We start from the raw sequence: 18014 nt of genomic DNA, 5'->3' as shown, positions 1-18014 counted from the left end.
GTTATGTTCGACATTAAAGACGTTCAAACGTAATATCGGTGACATCCTTGACTCGGCATAACACTACATGGTGTCAGAAGACGTCGGAAGCCTGTGATTTTTCACGGCCGGAGCAGTGGCCTGAGTGGCGGCAGCGATTTCAGCGCTACCGGGTAGCCAGAAAGCTAAACCTAGAAGACGGCGAGGTCCAGGTCTGTACGTTGCTTTATTCTCTCGGGAAGGAAGCGGAACAAGTGTTCAAGTCGTTCACATTCGAAGAAGGGGAAGACGAAGATGAGTATGAGTTAGTTTTAAACAAACTAGACAACTACTTCGTCCCCAAAGTGAACACAATATGTGACTTCCTCCCCAATACACAGCACACAGCGGAGACCAGTTGGGTAAATTTCTGTAATGAGTGTCAACAATAACAAAAACACAGTAAGCCTCCCTACTGGTTCGCCAACTAGTTCGCAACAAAACTCCACATTAGTCTCAGAACGCAACCACCACTACTGTTCAGAAAGGAACTGGACCCGATGACCCACCACAGTAGAGTTCCTGACAGACTGTGTGGAATCTGCAGTTCTTCCTCCTTTTATAGGCAACCAGTAGGGGGCGCCAAAAAAAACACTCATCACAGGACAACCATAAAACCCATACTAGCAGAATTTAAACTGAACCATTTCAACTATGTTACAAATACATGAAAGAGCTCGTTTTCATCAGCGCGCTCAGAGGTCGGGGGCGACCGCGGAGGAATACATAAGGATTCTCCATGAGTTAGCAGACACCTGTGATTTTGGCCGCGTTAAAGAAAATATCCGAGACAGATTGGTCATAGGATACTTGACAAAGAAATGTCTGAGAAGCTGCAAATGATGCCTGACTTAACCCTCAGTAAAGCAGTGGAGCTGGTTAGACAGTCAGAGCAAGTAAAACAGCACGTAAGCGAGCAAGGAGCTAATGCTTGTGCTAATCTGAGTGAAGTGGCTTACAAGCGCCAACAACACCGAGAGAGGCTGACACACAGCGAAAGCCATGCAAACAAAGCACAGAACACAGGAGGAGTCAAACCAAAACACTATCAAAATGTTAATAAAAGTCGCAAGTGCACAATATGTGATCGAGTACATGCAAAGACTGATAAATGTCCAGCTAGTGTTGAAATAATATTTTAAATTAGCACAATACTGCACAGGATAGTTTTGATACATATGAAATATACCATAGAAAGTTAAAGTACACTCTACATTCACATAAATTTAGATAAAGATCCAAACTAAAACAACTGCTGAATCTCTGAACTTTTATAAATTCTTAGGGAGGATTCTACAGAAAAGACAGGCCTAGAATCTCTTTAGACAAAGAGTCTGTCTGCCAGGCAATTAACAAATTCCTTAGCATGGTTCAAAAGTTCACTAGGATCTTAAAACTTTTTATAAATAATTTTATCTATATTAGAATTAACTATATTTCTTTAAGCATGTTTTTAATTAGTTACTTATTAGATCCAAACTTATAGTCATTATTTAGCATTACATTGTGTGCAAGCTTGGTTAAAAATACAAACTACTTTCTTGTGGAAACATTTTGAGGCACAGATAGCGCTGCAGCTGCAATCATATATCAAACTTGACAGCGGCTGGTACGAGAAGAGTTATTCGTATATCTGCTTTTGGGGCTCTTTAGCAGGAGGTAATAAAATTAACATTAAGACAGCCCACACAAAGGAAAAGAACACACCTCCTAATGCATATATTTAAATGAGGAGAATATGCAGTCTATAAAAAATGGTTTTTTCACAACAGGAGTTGGAATCTCTTTGTGCTGAGTGAGAGTTTCCCGGAGGATGCATCTTCTGTCTTTTTTACTCAGTTCTTTGTCTCTGTTTTGTAATGTCTTGGACTTTTGATATTCTAGGTGAGATGATTATTGTAACATTCTTCTTGCATTGATTTTCTCTGGATAAAACTCTGAATATCTGAAGTCTGACGTCGTATGATTGCTCTTTTCTCTCTGCACACTTACACAGACACAGGAATTCGGGACTAAGAATTAATTAACGAGCTAAGATCAAGTTATTCCACTTTTTAATTCTTAACACTAGGAATGCCAAGTGCAGAAGCTGTAAAAAGCTGGGTCATTTTGCAGTCGTGTGTCGCTCCCGTGTGGTCAGTGAAGTTACTGCACCTAAAAGGAACTTCGACAGAAATGCGACATATTTTCTTGGAGGAGTTACAGACGTAGAAGATTCTTCGAAAGCTTGGACTGTAAACCTGCCAATACAAGGTTCTCACATCGTCTTCAAAATTGACTCAGGGGCTGATACTAGTGTTATACCATCAGAGACATTTGAAAAACTTGCCTTTAAGCCAAAACTAAGAAAACCGACAAGCAAACTAGACAGTCCCAGAGGCAAACTGAATTGTATGGGTTATTTCATAGCCACCACAATGAGGAGAGGCAAAAGATTCAGATTTAAAGTCAATGTGATTAACGGACCCCAATGCAGTCACCTCCTGAGTCGTAATGTTGCAGTAGCCATGGGCCTGATAAAACGCATGGAGGAAATAAGAGCTCCAACACAAACCAGTAAATCCTGTCCTGATGAAATAGGAAGGCTAAAAATCAAACCTGTTAAGATCACTCTAAGAGAGGGTGCAACTCCCTATCGTGTGACAACAGCACGGAGAGTGTCAGTTCCCATGTTACCAAAAGTGAAGAAAGAGTTGAATTGTATGGTAAGCTGTGGAGTGATTCAACCAATCTCAGATCCAACAGAGTGGTGTGCTCCAATGGTGCCCGTGCCAAAGAAAAACAAAGAACAAATTAGAATCTGCGTCGATTTGAAAGAGCTAAATAAAGCAGTCAAAAGGGAAAAGTATGTCCTACCAACGGTGGATGACATCTTGCCTAAACTGGCAGGCGCCAAAGTGTTTTCACTGTTAGATGCTGCAAGTGGATTTTGGCAAATACCACTTGATCCAGAGAGCGCCAAATTAACAACCTTTATAACCCCATTTGGTAGATACTACTTCAACAGGCTACCATTTGGTATTACCAGTGCACCAGAAATCTTTCAGCGAGAGATGACAGAACTCTTAGGGGAACAAGAAGGAATAGCAGTCTACATGGACGACATACTCATTTATGCAGACACTCCAGAGCAACATGAAGCGAGACTAAAAAAAACACAGGACACACTTAAGGAAGCAGGGTTAAGGTTAAACCATGAAAAAAGCTACTACGTCAGAAACAACTCCATTATCTGGGTCATTGTATTGATGAACATGGCATAAGGCCAGATAAAGCCAAAGTTAATGCAATCACAGAACTTGAACCACCAAAGAATGTTTCCGATCTGAGGAGGATTCTTGGAATGATTCACTACTTGGGCAGATACCTACCAAATCTTTCTGAAGTCACAAAACCTCTCAATGATCTGCTTAAAAGTGATGTGACTTGGACTTGGGATACAGCTCAAAAAGAAGCATTCAGTAAAGTGAAAGATCTTGTCACAAAGTCACCAGTCCTCGCATTCTATGATGTAACCAAACCGACTGTTGTTAGTGCAGACGCTAGCAGTTATGGTTTAGGGGGAGTTTTACTTCAAGACCATAATGGACAGTTGAAACCAGTGAGTTTTTGTTCCAGAACACTCACCGATGCAGAGCAACGATATGCACAAATTGAAAAAGAATGTCTAGCAGCAGTCTGGGCATGTGAGAAGTTCAGCAGATACCTTTATGGATTGAACTCTTTTACCTTACAGAGTGACCACAAGCCACTGATACCTCTCATAAACAGCAAAGATCTTCATTCAGTGCCGCTTAGATGTCAGAGACTTTTGCTGAGAATGATGCGGTACAACCCAACTGCTGTGTATGTTCCAGGGAAAGAACTTTTAGTAGCAGATACCCTTTCACGCCACCCACTGGCGTCCACATCTCATGAAATAGCAGAACTGCTGGAGGAAATAGAAGCATATGAAGACGTAACACAACGCTCTTGGCCTATTTCTCCTACCAAGCTGGATTTAATCAAACAACACACACAGCAGGATGTGACCCTTCTAGCAGTGCAAACCTTTTTGCAGACAGGCTGGCCTAAATACTCAAATAAAGTGCCGGAAGGGGTGAAGCCATATTATGCTAACAGACATTGTATTACCATGTCAACAGGCTTGTTACTGTATAATGACAGAATCGTTATACCACAACAGCTAAGGCCTGAGATTCTGCAGCGTATTCATGATGGACATCAAGGCATTGTGAAATGTTCATACATTGTCCAGACCAAGTCAGGAGTCTTGAGGAGGAACCGTCGACACCAAAGACCCGTCCTCAGTAACCCACCTACTCCAACAACAGATGGACTGCCACAAGTTCAGAGTGAAACTGAGCTACACTCATCTTTTTCACCTGTAGAACCAGGGTGTGACTCTCCAGACCCGGTTAATCTTAGCTTGCCTGAGACTCCTGTTCGTACGACTTCTAGTGGCAGGGTTGTTAAATTGCCTAAACGGTATGCTGACTATACCACCTGAAGAGGTTATTCAGTTATTTTGACCTGTGCATTTTTGAGTTAAAAATTTGTGAGGTTTATTCTGTGAAGGTCCTGTTGGGCTTGAGTTATAATTTTACATCAGCTAAAGCTAAAACCCACTGTTAATCTGTTACTTTGTCTTAAAAGACTCAAAGAAAGGGTGATGTAATGTAATGGTACTATTTTATATGTAAGGTTACATTGGAGTAGAACAAGGAAGTGACGTATGCAGTAGAGACGCTAAGAAAGAACACTGTTCAGCAGCCCGAGATTGTGTTGGTGTTATGTTCGACATTAAAGACGTTCAAACGCAATATCGGTGACATCCTTGACTCGGCATAACACTACAGCCACCACGACAGGCACCGACAACCTTGCGACCACAGCTCCGATCAGCCGCCTCGACAATGGAGGCACAGAGCACGGTCCACTCAGAATCAATGTCCCTCACCTCCTCCGGGATGTGTTCGAAGCTCTGCCGGAGCTTCGAACACACACACACACACACACACACACACACACACACACACACACACACACACACACACACACACACACACACATATATATATGAGCCCATATATATATATATATATATATATATATATATATATATATATATATATATATATATATATGGGCTCATATATATATATATATATAATATATATATATATATATATATATATATATATCTAGCTAGTGTCTTGTGGGGAAAAAAAACACTTGTTCTTTACTAATTTTTTACTCATTTTTTGTAAAGTGGGTGTTAAATGACTAAAATGTTCCCTCATCTAATAAAAGTCCCAAATGCGTAAAAGCTAGCAATGGCCTAAATTATTTGTGTGCCCAGACAGTGTCCTACAAAATGGCATCAGATTTATATATATTTTTTCTCCTCTTTTGTTAATTTTTCACTGCAACTTTACAAATAGCACCTATGCAGAACAGTTTCATTTTATTCAATATAAATTACACATAAGTGGACTCAACTTATAAGGCGACATTTTAAGACTATTGGCCTGTGCTGAATACAAATCTGTATCAATTTGGTAAAACTGCAAGATGACTCTACTTTGTTTTGTTTTGGACTATAACATAAAATTCAGGTAAAATGCACTTAAGATTTTTTTGCTATGACGGCATAAAATATTAAAGAGTTCAATGAATATCAATGGGTCTTGAACAGCTGTACAAATATGAGAATAAAATTAACCTTACAAAGATTTCTGATCTGCTTTTACTAGTTTAGGTCCTCAGTTTTTCTCAAAAATGAAACTCCAAAAACATTTCAAAGTTCATCATATATAAAACAATAATTTATTATCTCTCATTGTACAAGACTCAAATTGTGAGGCTAACTAGGGATTTGTTAGGCTGGTTTCTCTTCCCGATACATAAAATTCTACAAAAGCAAGAGCATCTATATGTGTGCACAAAATGAAACATATACTTCACATCTTACTCTAAAGGTTATCGTACATACACACACACACATCAGTATCAATGTTCTCTTCATGTTGGGATAGATGGTATGTTGCTGGTGGTCTTTAACTTTGGGAAATCAGCATCTTTAAAACAAAAAAAAAAAACACACACATTTTATACAAATTATATTTTATAATTCTCCAAAATCGTTATCTAAAGGTTTTCTTGATTTACTTTTTTTAAAGGTAAAATAACATTTTCTCCATAAAAATATCACACTAAAATACTGGGTAATATATATATCTATATATAGATATCTATATATATATCTATATCTATATATATATATATATATATATGTATGTATGTATGTATATGGCTCACATTCTTTTACACACTTTCAAAACCTTCCAAAAAGAGTCAAATACTGCAGTTTCCAAAAAATATCCAAAAGAGCTCAAAGGTAGAAAAGGTTACTGAAAAGAATCTTTGCTTTAAAATTGCAAATTCCCATTCAGTGAAACCCAGCCATCACTTAATGGACCCCTCCAAAGAAAATGTAGGAACTGAAAGGCTTTACTGATTTGCTATTTACACAGTGATGCCACATGTTGGTGGCAGCCCTCTCTGTCCAAGGCAGTTCCGCCCACTTCCAGGTTGGAGTGGGACTCACACCGTGGTCACAGACAGAAGTGAGTTATAAACCCTGGTCCCATCAGGTGACTTGGTGCCGTGGGTCAGCAGTTCCTGGATGGTCATCCAGTTGTCAAAAATTTTCTTATTTCTCTTTTTCATCATCTTTTTGTGGCTGAGTTCGATGATGTTTGGCTCCTTCTTGTCCTCTGGAGCACTCTGGTCCTTCAGACAGTCCACTCGGCTCTGCTTCATGAACTCGCGGCGCTGCTTCTGCTCCTTGGCCCGCATAGCGTGCTGCTTCCGCTCCTCCTTGCTCCAGTATCGACCCATCTTTAGTTCGCTGATGGCGTCATCGTCTGTGGTCATGCCGCTGCGCTCTTCATGGATACGGAGGGCACGCTCCCTCAGCAGCCTGTCCCGGACCGGCCGCTTCGTGATGTACCGCGTGCCGTCGCTGCGGATCTTTACCTTCCACTCCATCCTGGGCTCATGGTCACTGGGGCTGACTGCATCCCGGCACATGCTGACCAGACTCATCTGACTCTGGGCATATTCCACTGCAGATTTCTGCTGGATCAGTTGCATGTAGCTTTGGTAGTGCTGGGCGTGGGCCGGGATGTGAGCATGCTTGTAAGGGGAATGTGGTTGAAAGCCTCGTCCACCCTTACCCGTCTCCCCAAGATTCCTCTCTTTGCTCTCGGCTTGTAGTTCTCTGTCCAGGTCTTTAGAGGAGACTCTGCACCGCCTGGGGCCACCGGCTTCCTGCACCGGGGACAAGAGGGGCTTGTGTGTCTTGCCATTTAGGACTCCAGATCCAGACAGTCTGACTGCAGCCTGATTCTTTGCTCCACGACGGAGGGAGTTATCTGGGGACAGTTCTAGAGTGAGAGGGGTGCTGCGGCAGCTCTCGCCGGTGTTGTAGGCACTTGAGCTATCCTTGTCTGATTTCTCAGGCAGCTCTGTGATGTCCGGCAGTTCGTGGCGGCGAGCGTCTATGCTGGTATTGTAGTTGTGGAAGCCACTGTTGTGGAGCATCCACGACTCTCGGCACTGCTCCCTCAGCTGCTGCATCTTGTGGGCACGGACGATGTTCAGGCACTCCAGCTCGATGCTGCGCAGCTCCTCGTTGAGCAACTCCAGCTCCTTATCCACGCCTTCCTCTGTCTGACCCCCAGAAGCTAGGCTGAACAGGCCCTGCGCGCCGCCACTCCTCATCTGACACTTTAGCTCCAGGAGCTCTCGAAAGCGCTCACACTCGTCGGCTGGGATGCCCAGGAAGTCGGCGTCGGCGTAGTCTGCAGAGATGAGCGACTCGCCACTGAAGGGCAAGTCAGTGCTGCCGAGCGTGTCCTGGCTATAGGTCAGCTTCCTGCAGCTGCCCAGCGTGTTGGAAGCTGTGGTCGTCTGATCGTCACCGAGGTTCTCTTGCTCAGAGCTCTCATCGTTCCGGGTGCTCTCGTCTGTGCGGCCAACACCGCTGTCCTTTTCGTGGTGGTTGGAGAGCAATGTGGCCGTGTCTGTGGTGCCCCCGTCCTCCTCATGCTTCTTCTGCAAAGACAAACAACCAAGTAAGTTAGGAAAGTTGTCTAGACTACCATAAAAGACCTTAAACTCAGATGCACACCAAAATCCACATTTTCAATGAACTTTGTAGAGTTATCTTAGGGATCAACACCTTGAACTGATTACATTTTTAGTGCAGAGCATCATTAAATTCTAGGATATTTGGTAATGTAGATGTGCTATTACTCTTACTTCAACAGTTTGGTCTGAATTAAGGGATGTTTTAATTTTTCTCCTGTAGATTTACAGACAGTGTTTTGAATCAATGTCCTGTTGTATGAACATATTGAGACCAACCTCTGTTGTCACAGACTACTTACCAAACTACTACAAGCTGCAAAATAAGCCAAATTATCAATCTTCTACCACTGTGCTTGGTGTGAGGTCTTCTGATGTGTTGTCTTATTTTTCTCTATTTAGCACCTTCTTCCATTATATGTAAGGAAACTAAAATGGAGGGTGCTGGGTTCCATATAAATCCGGTACCCCAATTGTTGTGCGGCACCGATTACCTAATTTATGACAAATATGACCCAGAGAAAGTTTAGAATTTTAGGCGAAATGGTTCAGCCTAACTTTATTAAACTGAAGTGACAGAAAACCTATTAGTTAGTCACCCCTGTAACTTGAAAGTTGAACGACCATTCAATAATATTTACAAAACATAAACATAAGGCAAAAATATTAAGACATTAATGTCCACCTTTTGGTTCCAATGAACCAGAACACAACAACAGTCTTAAATGTAACCCTGGCAGTTGGTTACTCACAACCTCCAGGAGAGTGTGAAAAAACGTTGCAGGCCTGTTACAAAACAAAGAGTTGAAGTCCCGAAGGAAAAAAGAAAAAAACATTGAGAGCGTTGCAATTCACAAAAACATTGGGAGCGCTTCAAATATAACATATATATATATAATATATTACATATAACACTGGGCTACATCTATATGGTGGTTTTGTTCATTATGCCTGAACATCAGTTAAAAAAGGACTTTGTTCCTGCTCATTCCTAAAATATGCCTCGGTTTGCAAAGCTGTATTTTCAGAAAGAATTTCCTTCTTATATATTCCAAAGTATCCATACTAGTTTTTCAAAATATACTGTCAACATTAATGGGCCTGACATGTACCTCTTGGATGACCAGCAAGTGGTTTGTTGCTAACATCAACCTGAAGGCTTGTCCACTTCAGGGAAGATTGAGAGCTGAATTATTCTAAATTTTAAACGATGTTTCCTATTTTAGAAAGATGGACTTCATTCTAAAATAGAAACTTGTAAAATAGAAGCCCATTGGCTTTTTGAGACGTTCCACAATAATTGCCTTACTAAGATCACTGATGATGTCTTTCCACCAGGGCGTTGTGTTAATACACACTGGACTCCACACTACTAAACTGACAAACATTTAGCTGTTGTGCTTGATGCTTTTTTTTCAAAGATATAGGAAGAAATGTCTGGTTTGGTTTATCACCATTAGTTGTAGTAGCTAACACTTTATAACACTTTATGGCTTTATTTCTCCTTTATGTCAGGACTTTGTGAGCTGTAAGTATTTCCTGCAAACGAAATGTAAAGATTCTGTGAAAAGATGTACACATTGCATAAAGGTAAGGGCCCATATTTTATCTACAAATATTGCAAGAAACTAGTTCCGGATTAAAAAGCTTTATTCATGTCTTCCTAGTGTCCTTCTGTTAACAATGAAAACAAGAAACCCAAAACCAGTCAAACATTGATTACTCAGACTGATTGTGTGTCTTCCTGCTCAGCATGCTGTGAACAGGCGTGTGTGTGTATGTGTGCGTGTGTGTGCGTGTGTGTGTGCGCGTGTATGTGTGTATGTGTACCTGCTCCAGCACGCTGGCAGTGAACTGCATGGCCTGATGGTGTTGCTGCTCCAGCATGTCCATGTGGAGGTCATCCAGGAAGTCGTTCCTATCATCATCCATCCAGCCCCCGTCCAGCTGGGATGCCATAAGCAGCAGGAGACAAACATATGAAACAGTGAAAAAAAACAAAAAACACACACGCACACGCACACACACACACACACACGCATGCACGCACTCACGCACGCACACACACACACACACGCACAAAAGAAAATTGAGGGAGCAGAGGACATGCTTCTGATATTGAAGGCCTATTTGTCATCAAAAAAGCATTATACAGTGTTATCGGTCATCAGTTATAGGTCAAAAACTTCAAAGGGTTTAATTTTAATCAGAATTAATCTGAATTTTATGGTTGATTTAGATACAGATTTAAGACCCAACATTAATAATCTTTTTTCTCTACTTCCTGTAACCTATACTTTAGCAGCAGCAGTAATATCCCATTGTGTGCATGGATGACCAGTCGTAAAACAGGTAGCAAGTCCAGCTTACTTCAGGAGGTGTGAATCACAATTGAATTATGATGTAGACCAAAAAAGCAATCTTTGGTTCGCCTAAAAGCCTGGGTCTCCATTTGGTTGAAGTGAACCCCTACCGGACCAGAGACCGCGCCATAAGCAGACTAAAGCGCATGGCATTCTGGGTAAATAGAACCAAAACAAATGTGCGTGTCTAACGCTAGCGGGAGAAATTAGGAAAAGGGAAATCCTACAACCACAACCTACAACAAAATTGTAGAAAAAAAACAACACAATTTTGTTATAGATTGTAGTTTTAGGATTTCCCTTTTGCCTGTCGTGGCGATTGTGGCTAGATGGTAGTCTTGTGATCAGAAGGTTGTAGGTTTGATTCCAGCTTCCTCCTGCCACATGTCGATGTGCCTCTGGGCGAGGCACTTAACCCTAAATTGCCTGTCGATCTGCGTAAATGTGAGCGAATGGATGACTATGACTCTAGTGTGAAGCGCTTTGAGTGGTCAAAAAGACTGGAAAAGCACTATATAAGTTCAGTCCATTGATCATTTCTCCTGCTAGCATTGATCAGAAAATGTTCAGATTTTTGAATTCCTGGGCTGATCAAGATGAAAATTGTCCAATTCCAATCACCAGATGATTTTTCTATGAATCTCTGGGTTTACAGTACTAACCTGTAATATACCACACATATTCTGACATGCTTTTTACCTGAATCTCTGGTCGGGCCACCAACAGAGAGACGTTCTGGTTGCCCTCAGTGGTCAACAGCGCCACCGCATCCTCTCGGTTTTGGATCTCAACACCATTGATCTGTACGAACATAAAAATTGGTTGTTTTTCTGTTAATAACACTAATCATTTCTAGTTCTAATCAAACCAACTGAAGCTTCTAGCATTAGTTTTTGTAACTTACCTGTATGATTTTGTCCCCTTCTCTAATTCTACCATCCTTTGCAGCGATGCTGTTTGGATCGATCTAAAGGAACATGTTTAAATTATGGATTAAAGCAAACATTATTCTTTTTGACAAGCACAGTTTGTTGTCACTCATTAAATGTTAAAGCATATCTGAGCATAACCCTGGAACTTTTACCTCACTAATGTAGATCCCGGCCTCATCCTCGTCATCAGTCCTGTAACAGATGGTCAGGCCCAGTTTGTCTTGGATGTTTGCTCGGTACAGATCCACCTCCTGGTTAGATAGAAATTAAACCTGAAATTACTTTCCTCCCCCCAATGAAGCAGGAGAAAAATAAGTGTGTTTCTAGACAAAGTAAATGTATTGATTTCAAAATGCGGCCAAAGAGCAATGCAAATCTATCAATCACCATAATGAAATTTTCAGCTGGATGCAGGGAGGCCATCGGCTTTTGTGAGAGGCCCACTGACAGCATGAGGGATGCAGTGAGCCACAGACACATTTAATCTCACAGATCCAGATAAAGTTAAGAACAGGGTGATTTTGTGGATATATCTGGAGTGATACTCTGCTTTAGGCCCAGAATTGGATGTAATGTTTCATGGTGAATGCCAACATTTAACACAATTTCAAGCAAATCCACGAACAAGTGGGATTAACTAACTGATGAAGTTACACAGCATGGTAACTAAACCAGCTGAACTATCGATGGCAGATTTTTCCTTCTTCACAGACCATTTATTTTCCTAGTAGGCCAGCATGAAAGAATGAAGATGTGCAAAATTTTACTGATTTTCTATGAGATAAAATGCATAATTGAAAATAAGCAGTTTATTCCTTCAGATTTTCGGCTTTGGAGTTCAGGAATGGTGAAAGTATGGAAACATTAAAGTTTTCCTTCTTTCAACACACATTTATCTGACCAAAATTTCTTTCTCCTTTGACTTTAAAGTCATGTGCAAGTAAAAACAAAAACTTGGAGATTAAAATATTAATTTTTTTTCCTTCTTTGCAGACCATTTTTTCCTAGTAGATGAGAATGAAAGAATGGTGGTGTGCAAAATTTGACTGTTTTTCTGTTAAGTGTTTCTTAGTATAAAAACCACGTTTCTTTCATGTCTACAGAAAATAACCAAAACAGAAGAAAAACGTTTAAGCCATTATTCTCATTTTGTTTTAGCTATAATGGCAAGTGAAAAAGTATTGTGCCATTTTTTTCCAACACACAGAAAAAAGCAAAGACTTACAAAAAATGTTTGTCCTTTTCTATGTGCTGGAGAAGAAATAAAAGACCAAAAAACAAAAAAATACAATAAATAAGTAAATAATGAAAAATATCGTAATCTTTAATTTTAACAGCTAACAATGGCTGCACCAGGATGTGGTCACCATTAAAAAAGGCAATTCAGCTGGATTATTTCCCCTCAGGTCTACCTCTGCTCTCGTGTTACTGATAAAACAGCAGAGATCTAAACTGAGATTAAGTTTTACCTCATATTCAAGCCCCTCGCGCTCTATCTCCTGTTGGATGCCCTCCAGAAAATCGTTGGGGTCAAAATAAGTGTGCTCTGGAGGAGACCTGGGAGAAGAAAGAGTGTGTGAGATAAATCCGAAAACAGTGTTAACAGTTGATAACAAAAGCCCAAAACTCAGAAACCCTATAATGTGTTTGGAATGAATTTTACCCCAGGGTCTAAAAATAAAATGACACAAAGCAGCAATGCAATTGGAAGAAAATCAATATAAAATTAGATGTACTGAAACTACAGCCAGAAGCTAATCACAAATTAGCATGTTACACTATTCGTTTGACTAAAATTAAAAGGAACCACTATTACTCATTTGAGGCCAAATTCCTGCGTTCGTGATGCCTTTTACTGTTGTCACAGTGCATGTGTGCTCACGGTGTTGGAGCTGTGATGTCTCCCACACACAGGAAGAGGAGCAGCAGCTTGTGAAGATGCAATTATAAAAGAGCAGAACCGTTGTTTTAATGTGCCCTGGAGCTGCTATCATCTCTGGTGATTGGCAAGAACATTTTTCTCTCAGACTGAGACGCTCTTTGTTATCACAGCTTTTTCCAGAGGCAAGACAAGCCATCATTCACGGGGTGTTAAGAGAGCAAATCCAAAAATCAGGTGACCTCATTCTTTGGGCTCATAATGTTGCTGAATCTAGACCTGAGCAACTGCAGCAACCACAGGCTTCTAAAGTAGGCACATCACTGCATCTGTTTGTACTGATTGTCACGTTGGAAGAATGTAATAATGGACTTGTTAGACTTTTCATTGCTCCGGAGCCTAACTTTATGCTGCGCTGCAAATTAAAGGGGAGGTATGAGGGTTCTTAGATGTTTTCCAGGCACTTGTAAATTTACAGCGCAATAAAGCAACAGTCTCCTTCAGTTGCTATGAAAATGCTGTGTGTATCAAAAGTAAGAAAATAAATTTGACTTCACATGTGGCAGCATAAAATTGGCCTCTGTCTCTTTAAGAAATTTCTACCCTTTCTGGCACTTCAGCATCACAACAATGTTCATGATGCCTTTTACAATTGTTCATAGGAGCATTGGCATTTTCTCAGCAGACGCCGAGTTCCACCAGTTGTTTGCTCATTTCTGCTGCCGCTAGTCTGGAGGAGCTGAGTGGTGGTTCTTTGCGAAACGGGACCTGGGAACTAAAGCTCCAAGGTGGAGCTTTGTATGAGCAGGCGATCAAGTTGCCATGGGAGATTCAAGGTTTTCTCAAACATGCATTAATGAGTCAAAGCAACCCTCCAGGCACGGGCAGAAATACAACGGGGAGAAGGGGAGAAACGGACCCCCCAATCTTGGAAAAGACTAGAATTCTCTCCCGAAAAGAAATCATAAAGGAAACCTTTTTATTTAAACAAGATTAATATGAAAAGGCGAAAGAAAGAGACAAATAACTAAATAAATTTGCCATACATCTATGAAAAAAATAAAAATATATTGGTAAAAGATGAGCAAAAAAATACCAAAAAAAAGTGAACTTTGCTATCCAATTATTAATCAACAATAATTATATAGCAATTATTGATTAATTTCTAATTCTTAATTAATGGACAGCAATGAATTAAATGGCAGACAGTATTTTTTTAGATGCACATGTTGTGTCAATGACTCAGGCATCCATACATGAGTTGTGCTTTACCCCTACCAACAAAGCACACAGAACAATCAATCATTAAAATATTGCCCCCAGGCAGCATTCGCCTTAGCGTATTTCACCAGTGTTCTGCCAGTTTATATGTCTCTCTTCCAGCACAGCTGCTTCAGATTTAAATTTAAATTAATTTTAATTTGTCTATGTTACAAAATGTATGAAAGTGGTGACTGATCAGAGAACCAGAGCGGACCAGAAATAACACCTGATTGGAGCATCTCTAGAGTTTGTTGGGTCCAACCTCATTCTGTTTTCATCCCAGGCTACACACACAAAAAAATTGTAGTGAGAGAAGAGGTTAAGAAATTGTGCATAAAAAGAACAGTTTAAGATCCCTCTAAGTTGGTCACAAAACATCTTTACCAGGTGTGTCAGCACCTGGTAAAGATGATTGTTCTGTCTGTGTTTTCTTTCACATCAAGATGGATTTTTAATTTGTAGAGAAGAAATTTCCCAGATTCATCCTCTAAAACTCCAGGAAAAAAGAAGATTAACTAAGGGGAAGAATAATCTATGCCAAGACCTTGACCGTATTTAGTCTTTGATCGCTCTGAAGTTCCCATGAATCTGCGATGCAGCGCTATCAGCCACTCTACTCACTCTTCCGGCAGCAGATACTCCTCCAGCTCCATCATCGGGGGTGAAGTGGGAGGCAGCTTGGTGAGAGCCACGATGTGCTGGAGGGTGATGTCGGTCTGGGTGCTGATGTCTGACATCTGGGTGTCTGTGATGGGGGCGAGTAGTTGGGGGTAAGTACCCTGGCGTAGAACTTGAACCATGATGGGCTCCTTGGCGGTGCGGAACGCCTCCACTGCTTGCTCATGGGTGGCTTTTGAGAGGTCCTTCCCATTAACCTGCAAGACAAAGACAGAAATAACATAATTAAATGAGACAGACAGAGATAACATAATTAAATGTTTTCCTCTCTCCGCGGAAACAAACTAATGTAATCACTCTTTAATTAAGACTATCAAATAAATCAATGAGTACAAACTTCTCTTTGGTAAATGAGGTATCACAGTTTCCCCCCTTTTGTTACAGGGTCATAGAAGGATCAAGTGCAATGAGACATTAATTAGGAAGAGTGTCTGTTTAATTAATCAAGTTCATTAGCTGTGGCTGCGTACAGGATTCCTCTTTTAGCTAAGAGACGATCGGTGGAGGGAGTGCATGGCATCAACATGAGTAGATTAATTTGAGCAAAGGGCTGCGATGGGCCACAGAAATTAGGCTAATTAAGTCTGCTTCAGCCACTTAGAGGCTCCATGTCCTGATGAAAGCACAAAGCCTCTAAATGCCCCGCTCTCACAGGAATTTGCAGAGATCCAAAAAGTCAGAGACCAGACCTAAATGAAGATTCGCCTTATCAAACAACAGAGATTGAAATCAGACATCAGACAAAAAATGTCATGTTTTCTTGATAGCAATCTTTCAGAATCATTCTAAGTCATGAGTGAAATGAGCTACTTTAAGCAAAGTCTTCATTACATAACAATATTAGTTTGCTTTAGAAGTTAAAAAAATTGATCATGGTAGCTGTTAGTAGTTGTTAAACAGCTGTTTGAATTGAGAAGATAGAAGATAAAACATTTACAGTACATGACTGATCAAGTGTTACTCTCAGAAAGACTAATAATGGTCATTGATACTTGAAAATATTTGGTTTGAGTTTTCTACTTTAATAATTTAGCTAAAGTTAGCTCCAATAAGTGGTTAGTTTGGTTCTATTATTGGACATCTAGGCGCATATATTTGAACATTTTTAAATATTGAACCAAAGATTAAGATATTGTTTGCAAAACCTCATTAGATGTAAATGAGCAATCAGAAAAAAACTGCTCATACTGGTAATTCTAACAGATTCTTTGAATATACATCTTTGAAATGACAATATTGAAGATAAAGTTTAGTGCAAACCCAGTACCTGTTACATGAAAAATGTTCCATGTTTCTCATTTTCTGTGTTGCAATAATTAAGAATCCTTGTAAATTGTGACTGAAACTGGACTATCTGACCAAAATGCTACTATGCCTTTATAAGTTCCCCAAAAAGCAACAGTGAAACACCGGAAGAAGAAAAACACCCAGCATACAATAGCTGCTTCACTTTCAATCAGCAGATCAAACAAAATCGTCTGGCTTGCGATTCCTGATGTGTTGGAAGCTTTCACAGGAACTCAGCCTCTGGATGTTACCGGGTTTTTCCTGCATATTTACAGGCTAACATGCTTGTGAAAGCTTTACACAAGTGGAACATCATTTGGAAACTCCTGATTCTCCAGACATCTGACATACACTTTAATTGGTGTTTGGGTAGTCATTTCTGATAAACATACAACTGTTTAGCTGGGCTGCCTCTTGTGGTGATCTTGCACATCAGCAAGATAGCTACGAGCTATACACTATCGTACAAGACAATGGTTTCTATTAATGTATATTCATATGTTAAAACAGCCTAGTCAAAGTTCAGACCTTCTCAACTTTTGAAATTGATATTCACAAACCCTCTATTCTGTTAATATCAATAAGGAGCTAAATCTGATTGAGTCTGAGCTATTTTACAAAGAAGATTATGTAAAACGGGGGGTTAATACAAATGCACTTTGTATGTTCAGGGGTTTTTTTTTAAGAGAAAAAGGAACAATGTATCTTTTTGGGTCCACTTTATTGTGTAAAATGTTAAAGGAGAATAAATAAGTTTGCAAGACAACATAAAATAGAAGATGCAGGTTATTATTGCATAGAAATAAAGGAAGTTCAGAGAAAAAAAATCGTCAACCTCTTGATTGTGAGTTTAAAACTAGAGATGCACCAATCAGTCTACTTCTATGATCTGTGCTCTGAGCAACATCATGCTCATAAATCAGAATTTATTTAGCATCATGATAGAATTTGTAATTGCACTTTCTAATCCATTTGAAAAGTTTGTTGAGAAGTTTTGTGAAACGTGTTTTTGACATGTTTGACGAACGTAGTCAACCAGCTGTTTTTGTCAGTTTGAGTATCTTTTGTATTTTTTTTTTACATTGGCTGTTATACTCCTTTAAGCAGTTCTGACTGTACAAAGTAAAGTTTTGTTGTTTTTACATGTTTGATCAAGCTTGTGGAACTGTTTATTTAAGCGTAATGTACTGCTGCAGAGTAATCAAATAAATTTATAATTCTGTACATACGGTATCGCAAGTTAAAAATGTGGATTCGTAATTAAATCCAAACAAAAACAAATGCTGACACAACTTAAAGAGAGAAGATGTCTTATGACTGCCTTTATCTTTTGTGAGCTGCTCTAATTCACCCAGGATTTGACATCCCCAGGTTCTTCGTCTCCCACTGCAAGATGTGACGTTACACATCAGGTGAGGAACAGCAGGGGTTTCATGCTGC

The 18014-nt window shown here is 40.1% G+C and overlaps 1 protein-coding gene across 3 annotated transcripts in view; it reads right to left on the bottom strand.

Moving 5' to 3' along the window:
• Nucleotides 1–6307: 6307 nt before the first annotated feature.
• The window catches only part of pdzrn3b (PDZ domain containing RING finger 3b), a 115874-nt gene continuing 104167 nt past the window's right edge, over nt 6308–18014 (bottom strand). For all 3 annotated transcript variants that reach the window (XM_055022958.1, XM_055022960.1, XM_055022959.1), the window contains 7 exons: nt 15231–15484; nt 12937–13024; nt 11620–11718; nt 11440–11502; nt 11235–11336; nt 10003–10119; nt 6308–8139 (listed from right to left, as the gene is read on the bottom strand). In XM_055022958.1, the coding sequence (XP_054878933.1) occupies nt 6625–8139; nt 10003–10119; nt 11235–11336; nt 11440–11502; nt 11620–11718; nt 12937–13024; nt 15231–15484 (2238 nt within the window). In that variant the 3' untranslated portion in view covers nt 6308–6624. The remainder of the gene's footprint in view (nt 8140–10002; nt 10120–11234; nt 11337–11439; nt 11503–11619; nt 11719–12936; nt 13025–15230; nt 15485–18014) is intronic.

Source organism: Poeciliopsis prolifica, unplaced genomic scaffold, assembly GCF_027474105.1.
Source record: "Poeciliopsis prolifica strain line A6 unplaced genomic scaffold, Auburn_PproV2 SCAFFOLD093, whole genome shotgun sequence".
NCBI classification, from domain to species: Eukaryota; Metazoa; Chordata; class Actinopteri; order Cyprinodontiformes; family Poeciliidae; genus Poeciliopsis; species Poeciliopsis prolifica.
Note: the sequence above shows the minus strand (reverse complement) of the source record. Positions and strands in the feature narration are given on the sequence as shown.